This window comes from Macrobrachium rosenbergii, chromosome 14, assembly GCF_040412425.1.
Source record: "Macrobrachium rosenbergii isolate ZJJX-2024 chromosome 14, ASM4041242v1, whole genome shotgun sequence".
In the NCBI taxonomy this organism is placed as follows: domain Eukaryota; kingdom Metazoa; phylum Arthropoda; class Malacostraca; order Decapoda; family Palaemonidae; genus Macrobrachium; species Macrobrachium rosenbergii.
In genome coordinates, this window is record NC_089754.1 from 15,420,303 (window position 1) to 15,440,302 (window position 20,000).

Sequence of the window (20,000 nt, forward strand, 5' to 3'; positions counted from 1 at the left end):
TTGAATAATGATCGAACTTTTTGTAAGTGCAGAGGCAAAGGGAATGGGCAACCAGAGCCCTTATCTAACCCAGGCCCGAAGTAAGAGAGAAAAGGAACAATACTAAAAAGACCGGGGCCTGCCCACAGAGGCAGCGAACGACCTGAATACTAAAGGGTGGCAGAAGGCTTTAATGGTCGGGGAAAACAGAAGAAGGGAGAGATTACTTGTGGAAGCATTACTCCTGTGCTTATGTACCATCATCTGTCCTCTTGAGTGAGTCATGTTCGCCACACAGATACCTGAGCTATCCTTTACATCCCTCCCATTTTTTTTTTAATAACTTCTCCGAATTTATATGCTGATTAAGAACTTAGTAATCTATTTTTCACATGCTTTTCAGTCATCAGTCTATCTATTCAGCCTCTGAGCCTTTCTTGTAGAGTATTTACCCAAATACTGCCAACATTTCTCTTCATCATTATGGCCTGATGGCTTTCAGGCCTCAATACATCCATTTGCCTCCTGCGTGGGATGACTAAGATTTTTTCTTAAGTAGTTTCAGTAATGTTTAGTGTTTCACAATAGAGGTCGTTCAACCTGCGCCCAACCATCTCTTTAATCCAGGCTTAAGTGAATAAACTCTCAAGACACAGTTCCTCAACATGCTAATTATCTTTTATGCCTCGTCTCATTTTACCGATTTCTGTTTTTCATCATAGTATTTTATTACGCCAAGTAAGCATAATTCATCTCGCCTTATAATATCTATTCTAATGTCCGCTATTCTGTCTAATCCTTTCGTTATTTCACTTTGCACTGTAGTAAAAGGCGGCTTAAAGTCTCAAACCCAACATACATCTCCCGTGCCCGAACTATTTTCAGGCAGCCACCCATGAATTGAACATAAATACAATGTAAGTGCTGCGTAGCTTTTAGCCTATCTCGTCCTTCCTAATATTACGTTGCATACATTATTAAGCCACCAATGAATCATACCTCTCTCTCTCTCTCTCTCTCTCTCTCTCGCTAACTAGACAAAGACTAAGGCGCGCTGGCATGGCTGTATATTTGCTCACTTTTGTCCATTTCTTGCATATTTTTGGGTAGGAAACAGAATCGAAGAAACGATACGGAGAGCAATCTTAGTTTGAGATCATAGCACAGTATTAATAATAATGATGGAAATATTTTCTAACAGCAATACTACTCAACAAAGTAAACTGTTATTCTGTTATAAAGCACACTGAAAATAAGCAGCTTTACACAACCCTGGTAACTGCCACTGAATATGAGAAACGAGGAGGCTAAGACGAGCTCTCAGTCGCACTTTTATTACGTTCAATGAAAATAAAATTGTTACCCGCTGAAGATTTATCAATCACTCCTACAACGAAACAAGAAACATGAGTTGAGATGAAACTGTAATTATTTCTAAATGCTTTACACATTATAAAATAATTTTCTTTATTTCATAAACCCCAGGTCATATATTTTATGCATAAAATTTATACCAATGAACATTACATCAAAGCAAGAAACAAAAGCTGAAATGAAACTGCAATTATGTATAATTTTTCTAGATGATAGAAAATATATATTTTTTATTTCATAAACCTCAGGTCGTACGTTTTATGCATGCAATTTATAAAAAAAAAACATACAAAGTGAAAACATCTACTTTACAATAGAGCGTTATAAACGTAAAACGGTAAAGTGATAACTCACAAAAAATAATTATTTTTGCCATGAAAAACTGCGATTAATTGATTATTTTATTTGAATCAATCTGACGCTACAACAACAAAGGCAATGGGCGCCAAAAATAGATATGCACTGCTTAAATATTTTTAGAGAATTTTATAAAGAATTCTCTTGTGAAGCAACGCTCGTGCATACCTCAAATACCAATTAAGCGACTTCACCATAAAACAAGAAAATTATCATAACCTCAAAGATCACGAGGAAGCAAGAAGAAGAAGAAGAAGAAGAAGAAGAAGAAGAAGAAGAAGAAGAAGAAGAATTGAGTCTCTGATATCTCTCCAACTGAGCGTAAAGATATTCAAGGTTTGAGGCGAAGCTTTTCGTAAAGCGGTTTAAGGAAGTGGATGGGCTATGCAATGCAATGGAAGAATATTGATTTCCCCTTGTAAAAGGCAAGGACAAGAAGGGTGCAAAAGCCATTACATAATGTTGGATGTTACTAGTTCTTGTGTACATTTGTATGGGCGTCTGTACTACAATTTATAGGAGCTATGTACAATACTGTAATTGGGGTTTGTTTTTTATACACAATATACATACTCTGTATTTGCAAGTAATCGTTACCAAAGTTAACGCTGGACATTCATACATTACCAAATAGCTAGGTTCCATAAATCAAGCAAAACGAATAGATTAAAACTGGAATATCTTCACCTTATAAATAAAAAATGGCATATTTAACACATTTACAACTTCTCATCGATATATATTAAATCTGGAATTAATACGTAAAGAATTTCTAAAAAACATTTTCGCAAGTTCCAAGTTATGGCGAGAGAAGCATGCATCAAATACACCTTTCCTAGGACCAGAATTCCATCAAAATTCCGTTCCATTTTCGTAGCCACGGATACTCAGGCCTAAGAGATTTTGTTGCGTTGATGGGTTTCATGATTTCAGGATAATAACATCCCAGGTAGGCTTGCAGAATATCCAGTAGTGTACTACGTAGATATCTGTACGTGGAGAAAGAGGAAAAACTGATGGATTGTTTGACTGAAATTTGGACATAAAATGGCGTCACAGCTGTATTGATCACCGACGCCTATGCCATACCAAGAGCAGATCTTCCCCAACTGACGCCGTCGAAAAATGCAATACGAAAAAGTGAAAATGTGACTGACGGTAATTAATCATTTTAACAACCTGACGTTACTTTATCATTTAACTCAGTGTCCTGTTAACCTTAAATTTACCTTTTTTACAGACATGGATATTTTCCTACCGACTCAAAGCCTCAAAAACACGTCTCAAAATTGTTGAGTTAGAGGGTAAACGCACAGTGAAAATACACAATACATGAGGGGAACACCATAAATATATAAAACAGTGATATACATGAATTATTTCATCCAAAGTATTTTCCTTAACAAAATTACTTACACCTAATCTTGAACTAGAACTAGGCGAATATATTAGACATCAGACCATCCCAAAGAAGGGGATGAAAGCATTTTAATGTTGTCAAACACCAAGGTATATAGAGTATATATACAAAAATAAGACTGCACAGCAAATACAAAACTTCCCAGATAAAAATAAATCATTTTAGCTTTCCGTAAAACACTCTTCAAACAGAAAGAGAAAGACATAAAAATCAACTTAATTACTTAACAGATAAGTCTCATATTTCTTTTTTTTTCAGATAGTATGATTTTCTTTTATTCCATAAAATATTATCATTTTAAAGTAAAAGGAGGGTTAAATATAATTACACGGTACGTTATCGATACCTGAAACAATCGCAGGACAAATTCACATTTGGACTTGACAAACATAAATGGTACCACACGAACGCCGACGATCACATCAAAATTACATCGGAAACCGCCTTCATGTTTAATACATGTGTACATGCATAAACACACACGCATACACACACACACACATATATATATATATATATATATATATATATATATATATATATATATATATATATATATATATATATATATATGTGTGTGTGTGTGTGTGTGTGTGTGTGTGCGTGTTTATATTTATCTATGTGTGGATGTGTGTCACATACTCGCAGGTGCATGTGTGTTTCCATTATTCATATTTTATGAGTGACGGAAACCAATATGTAACTAAAACTTCATTTGCTATAGTTCCATGTCTCTTTATGAGCTGCCCATGTCTACGGTAAATAAAATCTAGTAACAAAGGTATTATGGTAACTAAAAGTAAATTTGCATCTAATATATTTCTTGTATGCCGTTTTACTATAAATCTCAGCAGCCGTTAGAGGCACAACCGAAAGAATTTGATATTGGATGGATAGCAACAGACACACAAAAGGGGTTTACATATAATCTCTACTCTTTTCATCAAGTTTATCTAAGAAATTCAACCGATTCACCATTTCAGATTGGCTAACCTACTCAGAAAACGGAAAAAAACTTTGCTTTGTTTCCAAGTCGCAAATGTCTATTGCATTCCAGCTCCGTATTATATTATACCGGCTTGACCCATCCCCGAAATGGAGTTTAGCTTGCGGTTCAATTTCAATGCCAAGTTTCAAAGACCTGTTCATCAGTTTCCTAAAAGTATTGTTTACTCACACACCGCTCACCTGAGACAGTTTCTCTATCTCTAGGAAAGCCACTTACATCCACCAAGCCTCCGACCCGCACCATAAATGTTCCCATGTCAATAAATGCCCTGAAGACTCCTGCTTCTGACTGTTTCTTCCTTCCTTACGTCAATCCTGGCTTCATAAAATCTTAAGTCCCTTTCCCTTAAGAGGAGGTTCTATATATTCTGTAGAGGATAAAATCCAGTACTTCCAACTCTTCTTTGAACGTTTATGTTTTTCCTCATCTTTTCGTTGGTTTGGTCACCAAGTTTGCTGAGATGTGAATTAATAAGTGATTAAACATAAAACTGTGTTAAGATCTTCTTTTATCGTATCCGTGTATGCGCTCACCAATCTGGTATTTTACTCTTTGTATCGGTTTTTGTCATATTTCTTAATGTTTCTTTTTTGCTCTATTCATCTGCATGTTCAACCAACCAATATTCTCTCCATACTATGCTACTGTCCCATATTAAGGACGTATAACATTGATTATCAGAAATCAAATCTAAATATCGCCCATCAGTAACAGCAAAATAAGTATGCTACTTTAACTGCTTGATATATCTTACCAAATCACACGACTGGCTTTAGTGTTCCAATGACAGTCTTTCTTTATTCCATCAAATAAGGCACAAACAACACATCAAAATATCTGTGCATAAAAATACGCAGCATATCCAAAAGACGTATATTTGTCCTTACGCACTCTAATGTAGAACCTCATCATGATTTCAAAACAAAACACAGATTTACCTATAACAAAAAACAAAGAAAGAAGCTGGAAATGATGTGTATCTAAACGATCGTCCCTGACCCATTTCCTGTCACATAAAAAGCCAAAAAGATTCTGGTAAATAATAAAGCATCCAAAAATGCTGTTTCCATAAATCGCGAGAATGTTTTTGATGCTATTTAAATCGCAGTTCATAAAAAATAAAAGCTGCAATTTATCATGTTAAAAGTCCATTTATCCATTATAGATGTAGAACTAATTGCATCATTTACGCCATAATGTAGTTATCCCGGTGATAAATACCAGGTTGGTATGGAACATTCGCTAATTTACTACTCTGATGATGCAATCTACCTATAAAAGCGGAAAAACATCTATATACGAACATTATATATAAATATCTATATATAATTTTATATATTATATATATATATATATATATATATATATATATATATATATATATATATATATATATATATATATATATATATATATATATATATATATATATATATATATATATATATATATATATATATATGTATTATTTCATATGTATTATTTCTTATGCTGACTCTGTTTGTATCCAACATACTGTAATGGATTCAGACAGGAATACAGGCAACCATCGTCCCAAGCATAGCACATACCTGCATATTTATGCTATGTTATGATTCACTGAATGGGGTATTGATATACTGTCAAAATATGACTAGTATCAGAGAAACGTACATTCTGAGAAATAGAAACATTAAATCATTTATCACAAAAAAAAATAAAAACACTAAATGAAAATGCACGTCTTTTTCATAGGTAATATAATAATAATAATAATAATAATAATAATAATAATAATAATAATAATAATAATAATAATAATAATATTGAACTATCAAGATAATAATAATAATAATAATAATAATAATAATAATAATAATAATAATAATAATAATAATAATAATAATGAACTATCAAAAGCAAAGGAGAAATTGATATGGAAAATAAATAAGACACTAAATCGTTCACATTCCTTCTGTGAAATAAATGAAAAAAATAAGCGCCACCCATGACCTATGACGTGATAACATTCATATAAAAACGGAATCAGTCTGAAACGATCGAAGATTCGTGACACAGCAATGATTTTGTAAACCAGCGTAGGCTATCTGACTTTTTGTAACTCTCTCTCTCTCTCTCTCTCTCTCTCTCTCCACTGTTGTCATTACCCAAATTGTTCTCCTTCACTTATTCATTCTTGCTTATTAAGATGGTGTATATTGTAAATGTTATTCTTTCAATAACTGATATGTTTTGTATTGCAAAACTATTTATCACGATGACTACCACTACAACTATTATAGTTGGTAATGTATTTCGCTAACTATATTACATCATCACGCCAAGTTTTTGTATTTCACACTAACTATTATGAAAATTATTACAGAGTATCATTCCACATCTACTGATACTACAACATCTAAGGTTTTTTAAGATTTCATTCTTTTGTCTTCACTAATGCTTCATTTCCGAGGAAAAAAAATTGAATTGAGTTTGCGTGACGCGCCTACGGCACGAGAAGGGTGGGCGAAAAAGAGAAAGACTTTCTTTCCGGAAACATTTCGAAAAGGACCAGCCGTGGAAAAGAGAAAGAGAAGTCACAACATTTGCGAAGAGGAACATTTTCGAAAAGAGACAGCAGCAACATTTGCGAAAAAGAGAAAGAGAAGTCACAACATTTGCGAAGAGGACAGCAGCCGTAGAGAAAGAGAAGTCACAACATTTGCGAAGAGAACAGCAGCCGTGGAAAAGAGAAAGAGAAGTCACAACATTTGCGAAAAGGACAGCAGCCGTGGAAAAGAGAAAGAGAAGTCACAACATTTGCGAAGAGAACAGCAGCCGTGGAAAAGAGAAAGAGAAGTCACAACATTTGCGAAGAGAACAGCAGCCGTGGAAAAGAGAAAGAGAAGTCACAACATTTGCGAAAAGGACAGCAGCCGTGGAAAAGAAAGAGAAGTCACAACATTTGCGAAGAGAACAGCAGAGAAAGAGAAGTCACAACATTTGCGAAGAGAACAGCAGCCGTGGAAAAGAGAAAGAGAAGTCACAACATTTGCGAAAAGGACAGCAGCCGTGGAAAAGAGAAAGAGAAGCCCCACCATGGCAATTTGTCAGTCCTACGGTAACTTAATTCCTATTCATCTAAATGATTATTTAAGGTCAGACTCAAGTTGTTTATTTGCTAATGTATGATGTACCTTTCTCGTTTACCAAAGTATCTTTGACACAGAACCTCTTGCTCTATAAAGAATGCAAACAATCATTTACTGGTATGTTAAGGGTAAATACCTGACTCTGAGGTGAAGAGTGCAAAATCTACAAAATCGATGATGAAATCCGATCTTCGAGTTCCTTCATGTATCTGCGTGTGCGTGCATACATAAATCCATATATGAAAAGAGAAACGAAGACGAAAAATAAAAAGAATCCAGCTGGGAAGGAAAAATAGGAAAAGTGAAATATGATATCTCTCCTAAATAAAGAAACACTCGAAAGTCGAACCATTTTTGAAGAGAAAACCATTTGAAAAAGACGCGCCGTAAAAATGAGAAAAGCAAAGCACTGGACAAGGTGACTAGATTTCACATGGAACCTTTTAGAAACATATCCAAGAGTGGAAAGCAAATATAACAGGACAAGGCCGGCTCCACGTGTAGGCAATCTGATACATCTAACAACAAAATACACACACACATACATACGCATGTATACAAGCACATACTATATATATATATATATATATATATATATATATATATATATATATATATATATATATGTATATATATATATATATAATATACATTTATATCTATATAGAAATAACATTTATATACTGAAGTTATTACCTTATCATTGTTCTTATATCTTATTTTCATTATTGATCTACCTAATACTAGTATTATTATGGTTGTTGCTCTTAATCAGCACCGTATTTGCTCTCTCTCTCTCTCTCTACACACACACACACACACACACATATATATATATATATATATATATATATATATATATATATATATATATATATATATAGAGAGAGAGAGAGAGAGAGAGAGAGAGAGAGAGAGAGAGAGAGAGAGAGAGAATATCATATACACATTACATATATTCTTGTTTTCTTAGTTATTACTTCCCTCTCTCAACTCTTTTTGTATTAAAAAATATTGGACAAGAACTGATCATTGGGTGAACCAGAAGCTTGTTCCCGTGATTAAAATATTACAATAAAAAAATAAAGCCTGCTGACTTTCGGCCAAGGATTTTTATGACTTTATAACTATATTACTGATGTCTTTAAACAAACCAACGATATACAAGATAAACTGGAAATTCTGTTTTTATCGCACACAAAAATCCATGCAACAATAGTCTTGGATAAACGGAAGCATGCAAAGTTATATAACTGACATCTTTTCCACAGTATTTGTCCGAATATGTGAGTGGTTTTCATTTTACGTAGAAAACTTAATAAAAATCAAGTTTGGCTGCAAAATCCCTTAAACCTTCACTTCCTCAGATGTAGATCTACAAGAAAATGACTGAAGTCTCACTTTTCCACCAGACACAAAGGTTGAAAAAATAATTTCATATTTTCCATAGATATTAAGTAATCATTATTAACAGTTACTGAGGTTCACATTTACCAAATTTCCATTTAGGTATTATTATTATTATTATTATTATTATTATTATTATTATTATTATTATTATTATTATTATTATTATTATTATTATTATTATTATTAATTATTATAATTAATAAAAATATTTATAATAAAAATAATATTTATTATTATTATTATTATTATTATTATTATTATTATATTATCATTAGTATTATTATTATTATTATTACAAAAATACGATCGTGAAAGATACAATTTTGTATGTCGTGGGATAGGATTGAACACAGGAAAAATTTCGCAAAGGATACCAGCTCAAAATCTTTAATTTAACAAAGAAACAATTAATAATATATATATATATATATATATATATATATATATATATATATATATATATATATATATATATATATATATATATATATATATATATATATATATATTCGTGCACCTTTGGTATAGGACAGCCACAGCGCCAGTAAGACTGAATTAAAAAAAGGAAATGGATTAATTCCATTTATCACCTCACACTCTCTTTCTCTTTCGGAAAGCTAGAATGTATCGGATGGCACGCATTCAGGATCGAGATTTAGTAGGATTAAGGAAAGGATTTCTTTCATGGTCTTTCATGATATAAGAAATTTCTAATGCTTTTCTTGCTTCGGTTTCACTATATATATATATATATATATATATATATATATATATATATATATATATATATATATATATATATATATATATATATATGTGTATGTGTGTGTGTGTGTGTGTGTGTGTGTGTATATGTACAGGTAACCACATACATTATATATATATATATATATATATATATATATATATATATATATATATATATATATATATATATATATATAATATATATATATATATATATATATATATATATATGTATGTGTGTGTGCGCTCGCGCGCGTTTGTGTACAATCCATCGCATGTTCTCTTCTCTAAATATACAACTATAAGTCCTCATATCCATATTTCAAAAGACGTTTGAGTAATTGTGGAAATTCCCTATCCTACATACTCTTTGCCTTTTTATGGAAATAATTATTAATATTACATTATGGTTTCCATTTTAACAAACATGGGCTTGAAAAGACATCTTTGTCAAAGTTTGCTAAAAATTCTATTTGTCAAGACCACGTATTTTCTGCGTCGACGCCGAATGTTGTAATAATGGTAGTTTGTGATCATTAAAATATAATGACTGACGAAGTCTTGATTGATGAACGCGAACTGGACCAAATTGTCGAACGAAAAGTATGAATGGAAATGTGGATTTCCATTCATATAAGAAAAGAGGAAGCATATAAAAAAACCCTTGCAATTGTGCTTGGTCAAGGCTGTCTGCGATCCCAACACGGCATCTAGACTTTTTACAGACTTTGTTATTTTTTGTGGAATCTGGTCATGCCACGATAGACATTAATCTGTTTAATTCAAGAATGGAATTCATATTGAAATTAGATAAAAGGAGGGATAATCATCGAAATATCACTGAATGGTGCCATACGGGGGTAATTTTGAATTTTTATAAGGAGGGGCAGGATATTGCAACTTTTGTGACTGTCGCATGTTTCAAGTTTTGGTATCATTTCGCCAGGGGTGCCATAGTACCCACTATGATTCCAAGCTCATGAAGTCTCATATCTGGAATTTCTCCTTTAAATGTAATTTGTGGTTGAATACATAAATCGTTGTCATGCACACGCACACACACATGTATGTATGTATGTATGTTATTATATATATATATATATATATATATATATATATATATATATATATATATATATATATGTATGTATATATATATACACAGAATGTGTGTGTATTTTCCAACAGAGGGGATGCCACCAGAGGGATGGACTGGAATGGAAAATAGTTTAGGCCAAGCACTGGGATGTATGATGAATGAGGTCATTCAGCGCTGGAAAGGAAATTAAGAGTGGGGATGTTTGAAAGGTGTAAAGGAAAACCTCGCAGTTGCACTATGAAATAAATGTTAGGAGAGAGAGTGGATAGCAAGATGGAAGAGAGAGAATATAAATGGAGGTACAGTAAAAGGGACGCTGCAAAGAACCTTTAAGTAATGCCTACAGTGCACCCCGTGAGATGCGCTGGCGGAACTAACCCCTACGGGGCCCACCAGAGGGTTGAAGCCGTCCACCTCTCGACACGTCTCTAACGCTGAGGTTATTGGCTCTTGCAACTTCCTCTAGCCCCAGTGTTGATTAAGCATAGTTGATTTCAGTTTAAGAAGAAAATGTGCCTTCTAACTAAGGATATTTCTAATATCAATGATAACTTTCATAAACAAACATTCCGCTGTAGCATACATAGCCTCTTCCGTCCTTCTGACGCCCCTTCACAGAAAATACGTTGCAAAAATTTGCCTATTCTAGTGCCAATTATTAAATTCAAACTGTCCTTCGTAGTTATTTCATTCATAAAAGAACTGACAAAATAAGCTTTTGCTCTATAGATGGGGTCTTCTTTCGTCGTTTCTTACATTTAATTCCTAAATATCTTGACATATCAGTAAAAATCACGTTGGGTGTAACATTTTTTTTTTTTGGAGGGCTTGTGGTATGCTCGCACGGGTATCTGGAAAAATAATTTCAGATTGTGTCACCTTTGACCAAATTAGTCTACCCCACAACATCATCGAGAAGGATGTCAGCACGGTGAACAAAATGCCAAATTATAAAGAAATTCGTATTTTTCGTAACATACGAGTACGAACATACGCTTTCATATATGGAGTACTCCGCGCTTACCTAGCTTCCATTGTTCTCGACTCGCCTCTGAAAACAAAATCCTAACGCTACCTGGGTCACGTGGTGTGACCTGACCCCGACCTCCTTCCCCACTGTCTTCGCAGCCGCACTCACGTTCGCACGTTTTCAGATTCGTCTCTCTCGTTTTGCGTTCATATTAGTCAAGGTCCCTTGTGCTGAAAACTGAACACCTCAAATCCACTATCGTAAAACCACCGGTAGTTCAATTATTAATGCATATTTACACAAACAACAATCAGATGCCGGTGTGTACACAATACTTTTGAATCACTGTCATGAAATTCTTGTCTCTGAGACTGGCAACGATAAATCGGATGCCTCAAATAGCGCGTGCATAAGAGTGATGCCAGTCATACAATAAACTGGATCGAGGCTGAGCTGGTCTGTAGGTAAATGCCCGTAAAATATGAAGAATCTGGTTCCGCCATCATCAGTCAACCTAAGAATATATGAACCTAACGGAGAGCACTGGATATATGATTTCACGGACGAGTTCATTTTATGACCCATTCTCAAGCAAGTGTTCCATCGGGTCCCCCTCAAAACCTTAACCATGTTGGAGCTTACTATGCTAAAGCCATGACGGACTGACCACTTTCATCACAACACTGCAACCATCTCTAGACCTGCAAACGTCCTTACTACACTCCTGCATATTTTGTGGAAATACCCTGTCACATTCATCAGTGATTAGGGCTGAAGCACTTTGTCAATATATATATACATTTTGTGTTAGTTTCATGGGCCATTTAACATCGTAAATTTGTTATATTACCCTAAAAATCCTTTAATTACAGTATATATAATATATATTTGTGTGTATACATACGTATATACACATAAATGTGTGTATACGTATACACACACACACACACACACACACACACACACACATATATATATATATATATATATCATATATATATATATATATATATATATATATATATATATATATATATACTGTATATTTATATACATAAAGTCAAAGTGAGACCCTTTATCTCTGCTGCTCGTCGAAATATTAGTGAACAACTGTTTGGGATAATGGCAAAGGAGAGGAATGAAATAATTGCGTTCGCAATTAAATTCAAATAATGTCCATTAACGGTAACGAGGAAGTTACAATGTCAATTTCCTATATTTGGCGAGAGTAATATATAACACAGCTAAACAAGTCCTTCAGAAATAATCCAATATAATGAGCTCAAAAATTAATTTATTTACAATATTTACAAGTGAGTCAGGTCTGGTAAAAAGATAAAACCATAAATCCAAAAGGCGTTGTTTCCCAATTTATATTAAACAAACTGCCAGTTCTTTGTCACCAACAGTCGCTGTCAACAGGGAAAGAACCCTATCTACCTGTCTATCTGTTTATCTATCGTGGTCACACGACTACTCATGGTCACACTCCACCTATATGCTCCACTTCGTAGGCGTGCTCCAATTTGCTGCTCAAAACTCGACCAACGTCGACTCCAAAAAACTGCCTGCTGCTGCTGCCACTGTGCTACTTCCCGTATGCAGACCGGACTGGCGATCCACGGCACACACACACAAAAAAACACACACACACACACACCAGCACAAACCATCACTTAACGTGACAATATATATATATATATATATGTGTGTGTATATATATATATATATATATATATATATATATATATATATATATATATATATATATATATATAGAGAGAGAGAGAGAGAGAGAGAGAGAGAGAGAGAGAGAGAGAGAGAGAGACGTTCAAGCACTGAATTCTACATTTTAATGCTAATACCAAATGTGGTTGCAGGAATATAATTGTTTTGTGATGAAACCTGCCTTAATGGGCCAAATGACGACCGATACAAGAGTATCCAATATACAAGAGGAAGATGAAACTGACGGAAGGTGACGGTCAACTCAGTTCTTCCCTAAACCTACACCTGAAGGAACAGAGAGCCGGAGTGACAGTCTAAGGGATCTTGACCATTATTATGGAGGACACCTTTTCCTAGGAGACTGCTGGCCACAACGGAGGGCCTTACAAAATTTTCCCTTCTCAATTATAGGAAAAGCATTAACGCTGACTTACGCCGGGTGTAAAATTTTCTAATACCTCTGAGGCGTAACTGATCTTAAAACACCTTCCTCTCAGCTGGATGTAATTGAAATATCATTAATAGTTCAAATACTACAACGCTTCTCGTTTAACATCTTCCCTAAAGAAGCAAGAGAGGAAACAAGCGGCCAATGAAGCTGAATTAGGAACTTGCAGCTCCCTTCAATCTTCCACGCATAGGGTCAGGTATGCTTAGTGAGTGGTTACGTGTGCGAGTGACGTGGGTTCCGGAAATTCAAAACGGATTAGGTTTACAGTCATTGGAAGGAATTTATCACAACAATTGCCTGCCTTGTCTGTTAACGTCAGCCCTTGTATGAATAATGTCGTAATACTTTCATTAACATAGCAAAACTGTTTTGGTTGTGTGGCTAAGTATCGAAAATGTCTTCAGTTTAACTTGCAACTTCACTCGAAACTTTTTAAGGTACAAGAACAATGGACGAAGTGTTGCTGCATAATTTTCGTTTTTATTCTAGTGAAAGTCTAACAGCATTCATATGACAGAAGGTAAATCGAATATAAATATCATACATCTTTACAAAACGTAATTAAATGGATCAATAGGCATGGTTTACTTCTGGCAATAGTTCTGCACTAACGTTTATCATACTTATTGTAGACGAACATATCCTCACACACACACACACACACACACACACACACACACACACACACACACACACATATATATATATATATGTGTGTGTGTGTGTGTGTGTGTGTGTGTGTGTGTGTGTGTGTGTTTTATTGTAAGAAGATTCTCCTTTTAGCATTCCCCTTGGTTCACAGGTTCATCAAAAAGGTTTTAGTTAAAGTAAACCTTTTGTAACAGCTTCCAGTGTTTATGAGCGGTAAACTTTGGTTAAGAGAATTCATGAGCCGCAGTAACTTTCTTTAACAAGTAATTGCTTCTTAATACAAACAAGATTTACTGTTTGCGGTGTCCTGAACTGCAGCCGACAGAGTAAAACAACCAAACCATAATAAATATATCACATTAAGACATCAGAATTCCCTTTACAGCGACGTAAGAGATAAAACGGAAAGATAAAACCCTATTAAATATGAAACGTTATCCGACGCATATCGAAGAAAACCTTTTGTAAAGTATCTTTCCAGTTTTGAGTTGCAAAGCCTTCAAACCCATTTCCTGTTGTTTCTTCAGGATTTCGGACCAATGCTACATAGACCAGTGCTTGAGAAGACTACGGACTGAATTGGAACTGGGATATAGTTATAGAAAAATTCTTAAAATCCCGATTATAAAAGGGATTGAGACAGATCTCCTCTGAATAAGAAGATGAATCCCAATAACATGATTCATTTTTCGTATACGTGGACTTAACAACAGATTCTCAAATGGTAAACAGGGTTCCTAGTATTTGCGCCTGGTAAACGAGACCATTTTCCATTATTTCTGGTTATGTTAGCAAAGATAATTCCTGGAAAAATAACAGTCTTTGTGTATTACGATACGAAATGCGGTTCAGTACGATTATCTCAGCGCCGTGCAAAGACTGTGAAAACTGAAGACAACATTTCAACACATTTTAACGAAATTAAGTCTTATAAATCTTGCGATCACGGTACACACAAATCATAACAGAGAGAAAATATTAAAAAAATATATTGGTAATAATATAAACAATGAATAGCTAACAAATTTACGCAATGCTAAACATGGGATCGAACAATATATAAACAGAGAAATTCATAAACTTACTTCACTTGACACTCAATCAACACCTGCGGACAATGAATCACTGAATCTTTCAGAGTTTTAGCACCACCACAATGAAAGATCGTACATAACATTAATATTTGTGTGATGACTCACACAAGACCTAAATATGGATTTGGTTCTACAGTAATGTTAAAAGGCGAGATGCAACAGGCAATACAGGGAAAAATCTTGCGAATTTGTTCAAAGGGGTCGTCGAGGCACAATTAATCCTTGGAGTTAGTTAACTACAATCCACGGTACTGTCAAATTGCACTTTCATCATTTATTATTATTTTTTTCTGACAGAAACACTGCATTTGTAATTACCAGAAGTACACACACATACACATATATGTATATAATTTATATATCTTATATATATACATATATATATATATTATATATATATATTATATATATATATATATATATATATATATATATATATATATTATATATATATATTATATATATATATATATATATATATATATATATATATATATATATATACACGTGTGCATGAATAAACGTATTTTTGCCCCTTAACACGTGTGACTTTTTTATGTAGCCTACTCACAAATATGAAGCCACAAAATGCGGCTGTTGCTCAGGCGAGTCACTAATAAGAAATGAAATTCCCTTCCTTCCTCCGTGTTTTCTAAATCGTTTGATTTGCCGTGTCCTATAAAGTCAACCCATATTTGTATTAATGCGAACTTAGTTCGGAGAAGTAATACCCTCTGAAGACTATCATCAAGAGTATGACTAATATAAGTACATACATACGTGTATATATATATATATATATATATATATATATATATATATATATATATATATATATATATATATATATATATATATATATATATATATATATATATGTATGTATGTATGTATGTATGTATAAAGCCATCTGAAAATTTCTGATTGGGGTACAAGTTCCACACTTGGGTAGTTGAACAACGGCAAAGTTACGGTTTCAGCCGATACACCAACTACTGGAGAAGTAAAGATTATGGCGAAAACTATGTTCATAAGAGAGAGAGAGAGAGAGAGAGAGAGAGAGAGAGAGAGCAGAGCAGCTCTCTCACACGGACCCCTTAATGTTCCCCAAAACACAGCTGAGCGAGTTGAAACGAAGTGTTAAGCGTCTGAAACTGCCTGATATTGAAGGGGAATTAAGGGGACTCGGGGATGGACGAGGGGAAATAAAGAGAGCGTACAGTTATTGCATGAATAATTATTTCATATTTCTTCCCTGGAGAGGAATTCTTCATTTTCTGTTTTCTATGCCTTCATTTTAATGTCTTCCGTCGATCTTGCATGATATCATGTCCTTATCGTTACTCTCTTTTTTTTAAATTACCTCTTTATGCCACTTTTTTATTCATTGGTATTATCTATCTACTTTAGTTTAGTCATTATTACCACCAACCTATTGCCATCTGTGCTTTTCTCGTCAGATTCTTTCTTTCAACATCACCTTTTTGTACACCTCTATTAGTATTATAGCCTGTTTTTAAATTACCTCTTTTTGTCATTTTTTTATTCTTTGGTATTATCTATCTAGTTTAGTTTAGTCCTTATTACCAACAACCTATCGCCATTTGTGCTTTTTTTTGTCATATATATTCTTTCTTTCCACATCACCCTTTTGTACACCTCTATTAGTATTATAGCCTGTTTTCTTGTTATTATATTCTATTTACTAGTTATCTTTCTTACATACCCTCCATTACCCTCTACTTTTAATTTTTTGATTTCTATCTTTAACTCCCGTTTACCAATCACTTTTCTTACCAATTTTAAGTTTACTTACCATCATTACCTCCACTTCATCTAACATTTTTCTATTATCATATTTATGTACTTATACAGTGTATTCTTCCTAAATAAATTATCCCAGGTTACTGCTATTTACCTCTCCCAAGAATGACGAACATCGGCGAGTTACTGGCAGACTGCAGTAACCATGAAAAAGAAATTATTAGAATGAGAAATAAAACTCTATACATTGAATTCAGCTGATGCAGCTATCACTTTCAACACTATGTGTTTGAAAGAGGGTCTTCTACCAACGTAAACTTTCCTTTTCATTGTCTTTTTTATTATTTCTCAGTTATACATTAAATGCGCTTTATCTTCATTTAAGTACGCTGTCTATTATTACCTCAGCTTTATCTAGAAACTTCTATAATCATTGTTTACAATGATCTTACATTCTTTTTTTTTAACAATTTCTATTTCCGTTTCTGTTTCATCCTCACTATTTGTTTTTACAAAAATCTTCGCAATCTCATTTTTATTTAATTATTTTCAACTATATTATATACGACGCGAATTCTTCACAAATTTTCTTACAATCAGGAAGGAGAAAACAGAAAAAACAACTTTCCGTGGCTCCATATAACACGTTTATATATATATTTCATCTCAAGCCTTACCATTTAGTAACGCTATAAAGCAATTCCTTTCTACATCTGCACTTGATCATGCATCTTATGTTCTCATTATGTAATCACTCTTCTTTTGACGTATGTATTGTAACCCTTCTTTCTTAACATGCGATTTCTCACTTCATCTCTCTCTCTCTCTCATTGACAATAAACACTACCTGAGGTTCACTTTCCCAATCATATCAAATTTGACGTTTCTAATCGCGCCTTGACCGTCCAATTTAAACCTCCAAGACTAATACAAGCATTTTGCGGATCATTCGTTTCCATGCCAGTGCCAGTCAATTAAATTGACCAACTGTTTCACATAATGGTAAGAAACCCAGCAGACTTGATCATAACATGAACTTGTACAACTATATTATATACATAATATATATATATATATATATATATATATATATATATATATATATATATATATATATATATATATATATATATATATATATATATATAATATAAATTATCACATCTTTTGGCGTTGATATTAATAAATCCAGTGATTTAAAACGAAATTATCAAAAAACGTCAATATTAATATTTGGTAAAATTAAATTTCACAATAAAACCAATCACAAACATTGCAAGTAAATTTCATATGGTTGTTCTGATATATATATATATATATATATATATATATATATATATATATATATATATATATATATATATATATATATGTATATATATGCATATGATATTATATACTTATATATACATAATATATATATACTCTATATACATGCACACACACACACACACACACATATATATATATATATATATAATATATATATATATATATATATATATATATATATATATATATATATATATATATATATGTGTGTGTGTGTGTGTGTTAATAAACTGTGTATATGTATATAGAGTATATATATATTATGTATATATATATATAATATGCATATGCATATATATATACACACACACATATATATATATATATATATATATATATATATATATATATATATATATATATATATATCAGAACAACCATCTGAAATTTACTTGCAATGTTTGTGATTGGTTTCTTTATGAAATTTAATTTTACCAAATATTAATATAGACGTTTTTGATAATTTCGTTTTAAATCACTGGATTTATAAACATCAACGCCAAAAGATGTGATAATTTCGTATTTAGAGAATACGCTTCAAGATATCAAATGTGGATATAAGCGATAATTTCTTATTGGGAAAAAATATTGGAAACAGCAACGTTTAACAAAAATGACAATGAAAACAAAAAAAGACGACACGTGTTTCCTCTCACAGCAAAAAATAGAGACTCGACTACAGTGAACAAACGAAGCGATGACTAAGCACCTATTTCCTCCATCATGTCTCAGCCTCCCCAAGGCAGATGATGCGCTTAGAAAAACAATCTTAAAATGCAAGCATAAACAAACACGAGGAAAGCAAGCGGCGGAACTCTCTTATGGCTTTGTTCCAGTAACCCTCCCTAATAATATCCTCTTTCCTCTCCGTAATGCACAATCTGACCGCCTTGGTCGGGGCTGTTATTACCACCCCTGGGGGCCCAAGGGGGAGGGGGTGAGAGTAAAGACGGCATAGAGAGGGTACCAAGGGGGGCGGGTAATATTCCAATTTCGTTTCTCCATTTCTTACAATAAATGCTGGCTATTAAATTATAGTGGGACGAGTTTCTCCCTGTCTCTCTTACAAATGGCTGTTTAGTTAAACTATTTATAAACACAGCGCACCAAATTCTCTCTCTCTCTCTTCTCTCTCTCTCTCTCTCTCTCTCTCTCTCTCTCTCACACACACACACACATATATATATATATATATATATATATATATATATATATATATATATATATATATATATATATATATATATATATTTATATATGTACACATATATGTACACACACATATATGCATAAATATTTCTATAATCTACTGTATATATACATATATTCACAAATATATAAACATATGTACAGATATATATAGGCCTATATATGTGTATACGTGTATATGTGTGTGTGTGTGTGCGCTGTATATAAAAGTGAGCGTGTGCGAGTCATGTGGGTCGGGTTACAGGCTTAGTAAATAAGACCTTGGGCGTTAAACC

General features: G+C 33.1%; 2 protein-coding genes across 5 annotated transcripts in view; both read left to right on the plus strand.

Annotated features, from left to right (window-relative positions):
• The window catches only part of LOC136845733 (uncharacterized), a 289,129-nt gene that overhangs the window by 3,534 nt on the left and 265,595 nt on the right, over positions 1-20,000 (plus strand). The gene's annotated exons all lie outside the window — the stretch shown is intronic.
• Positions 6,397-20,000, plus strand: part of LOC136845493 (uncharacterized) — a 43,746-nt gene continuing 30,142 nt past the window's right edge. The window contains exons 1-2 of the mRNA XM_067115669.1: positions 6,397-6,424; positions 6,688-7,239. Coding sequence (XP_066971770.1) covers positions 6,397-6,424; positions 6,688-7,239 — 580 coding nt within the window. The remainder of the gene's footprint in view (positions 6,425-6,687; positions 7,240-20,000) is intronic.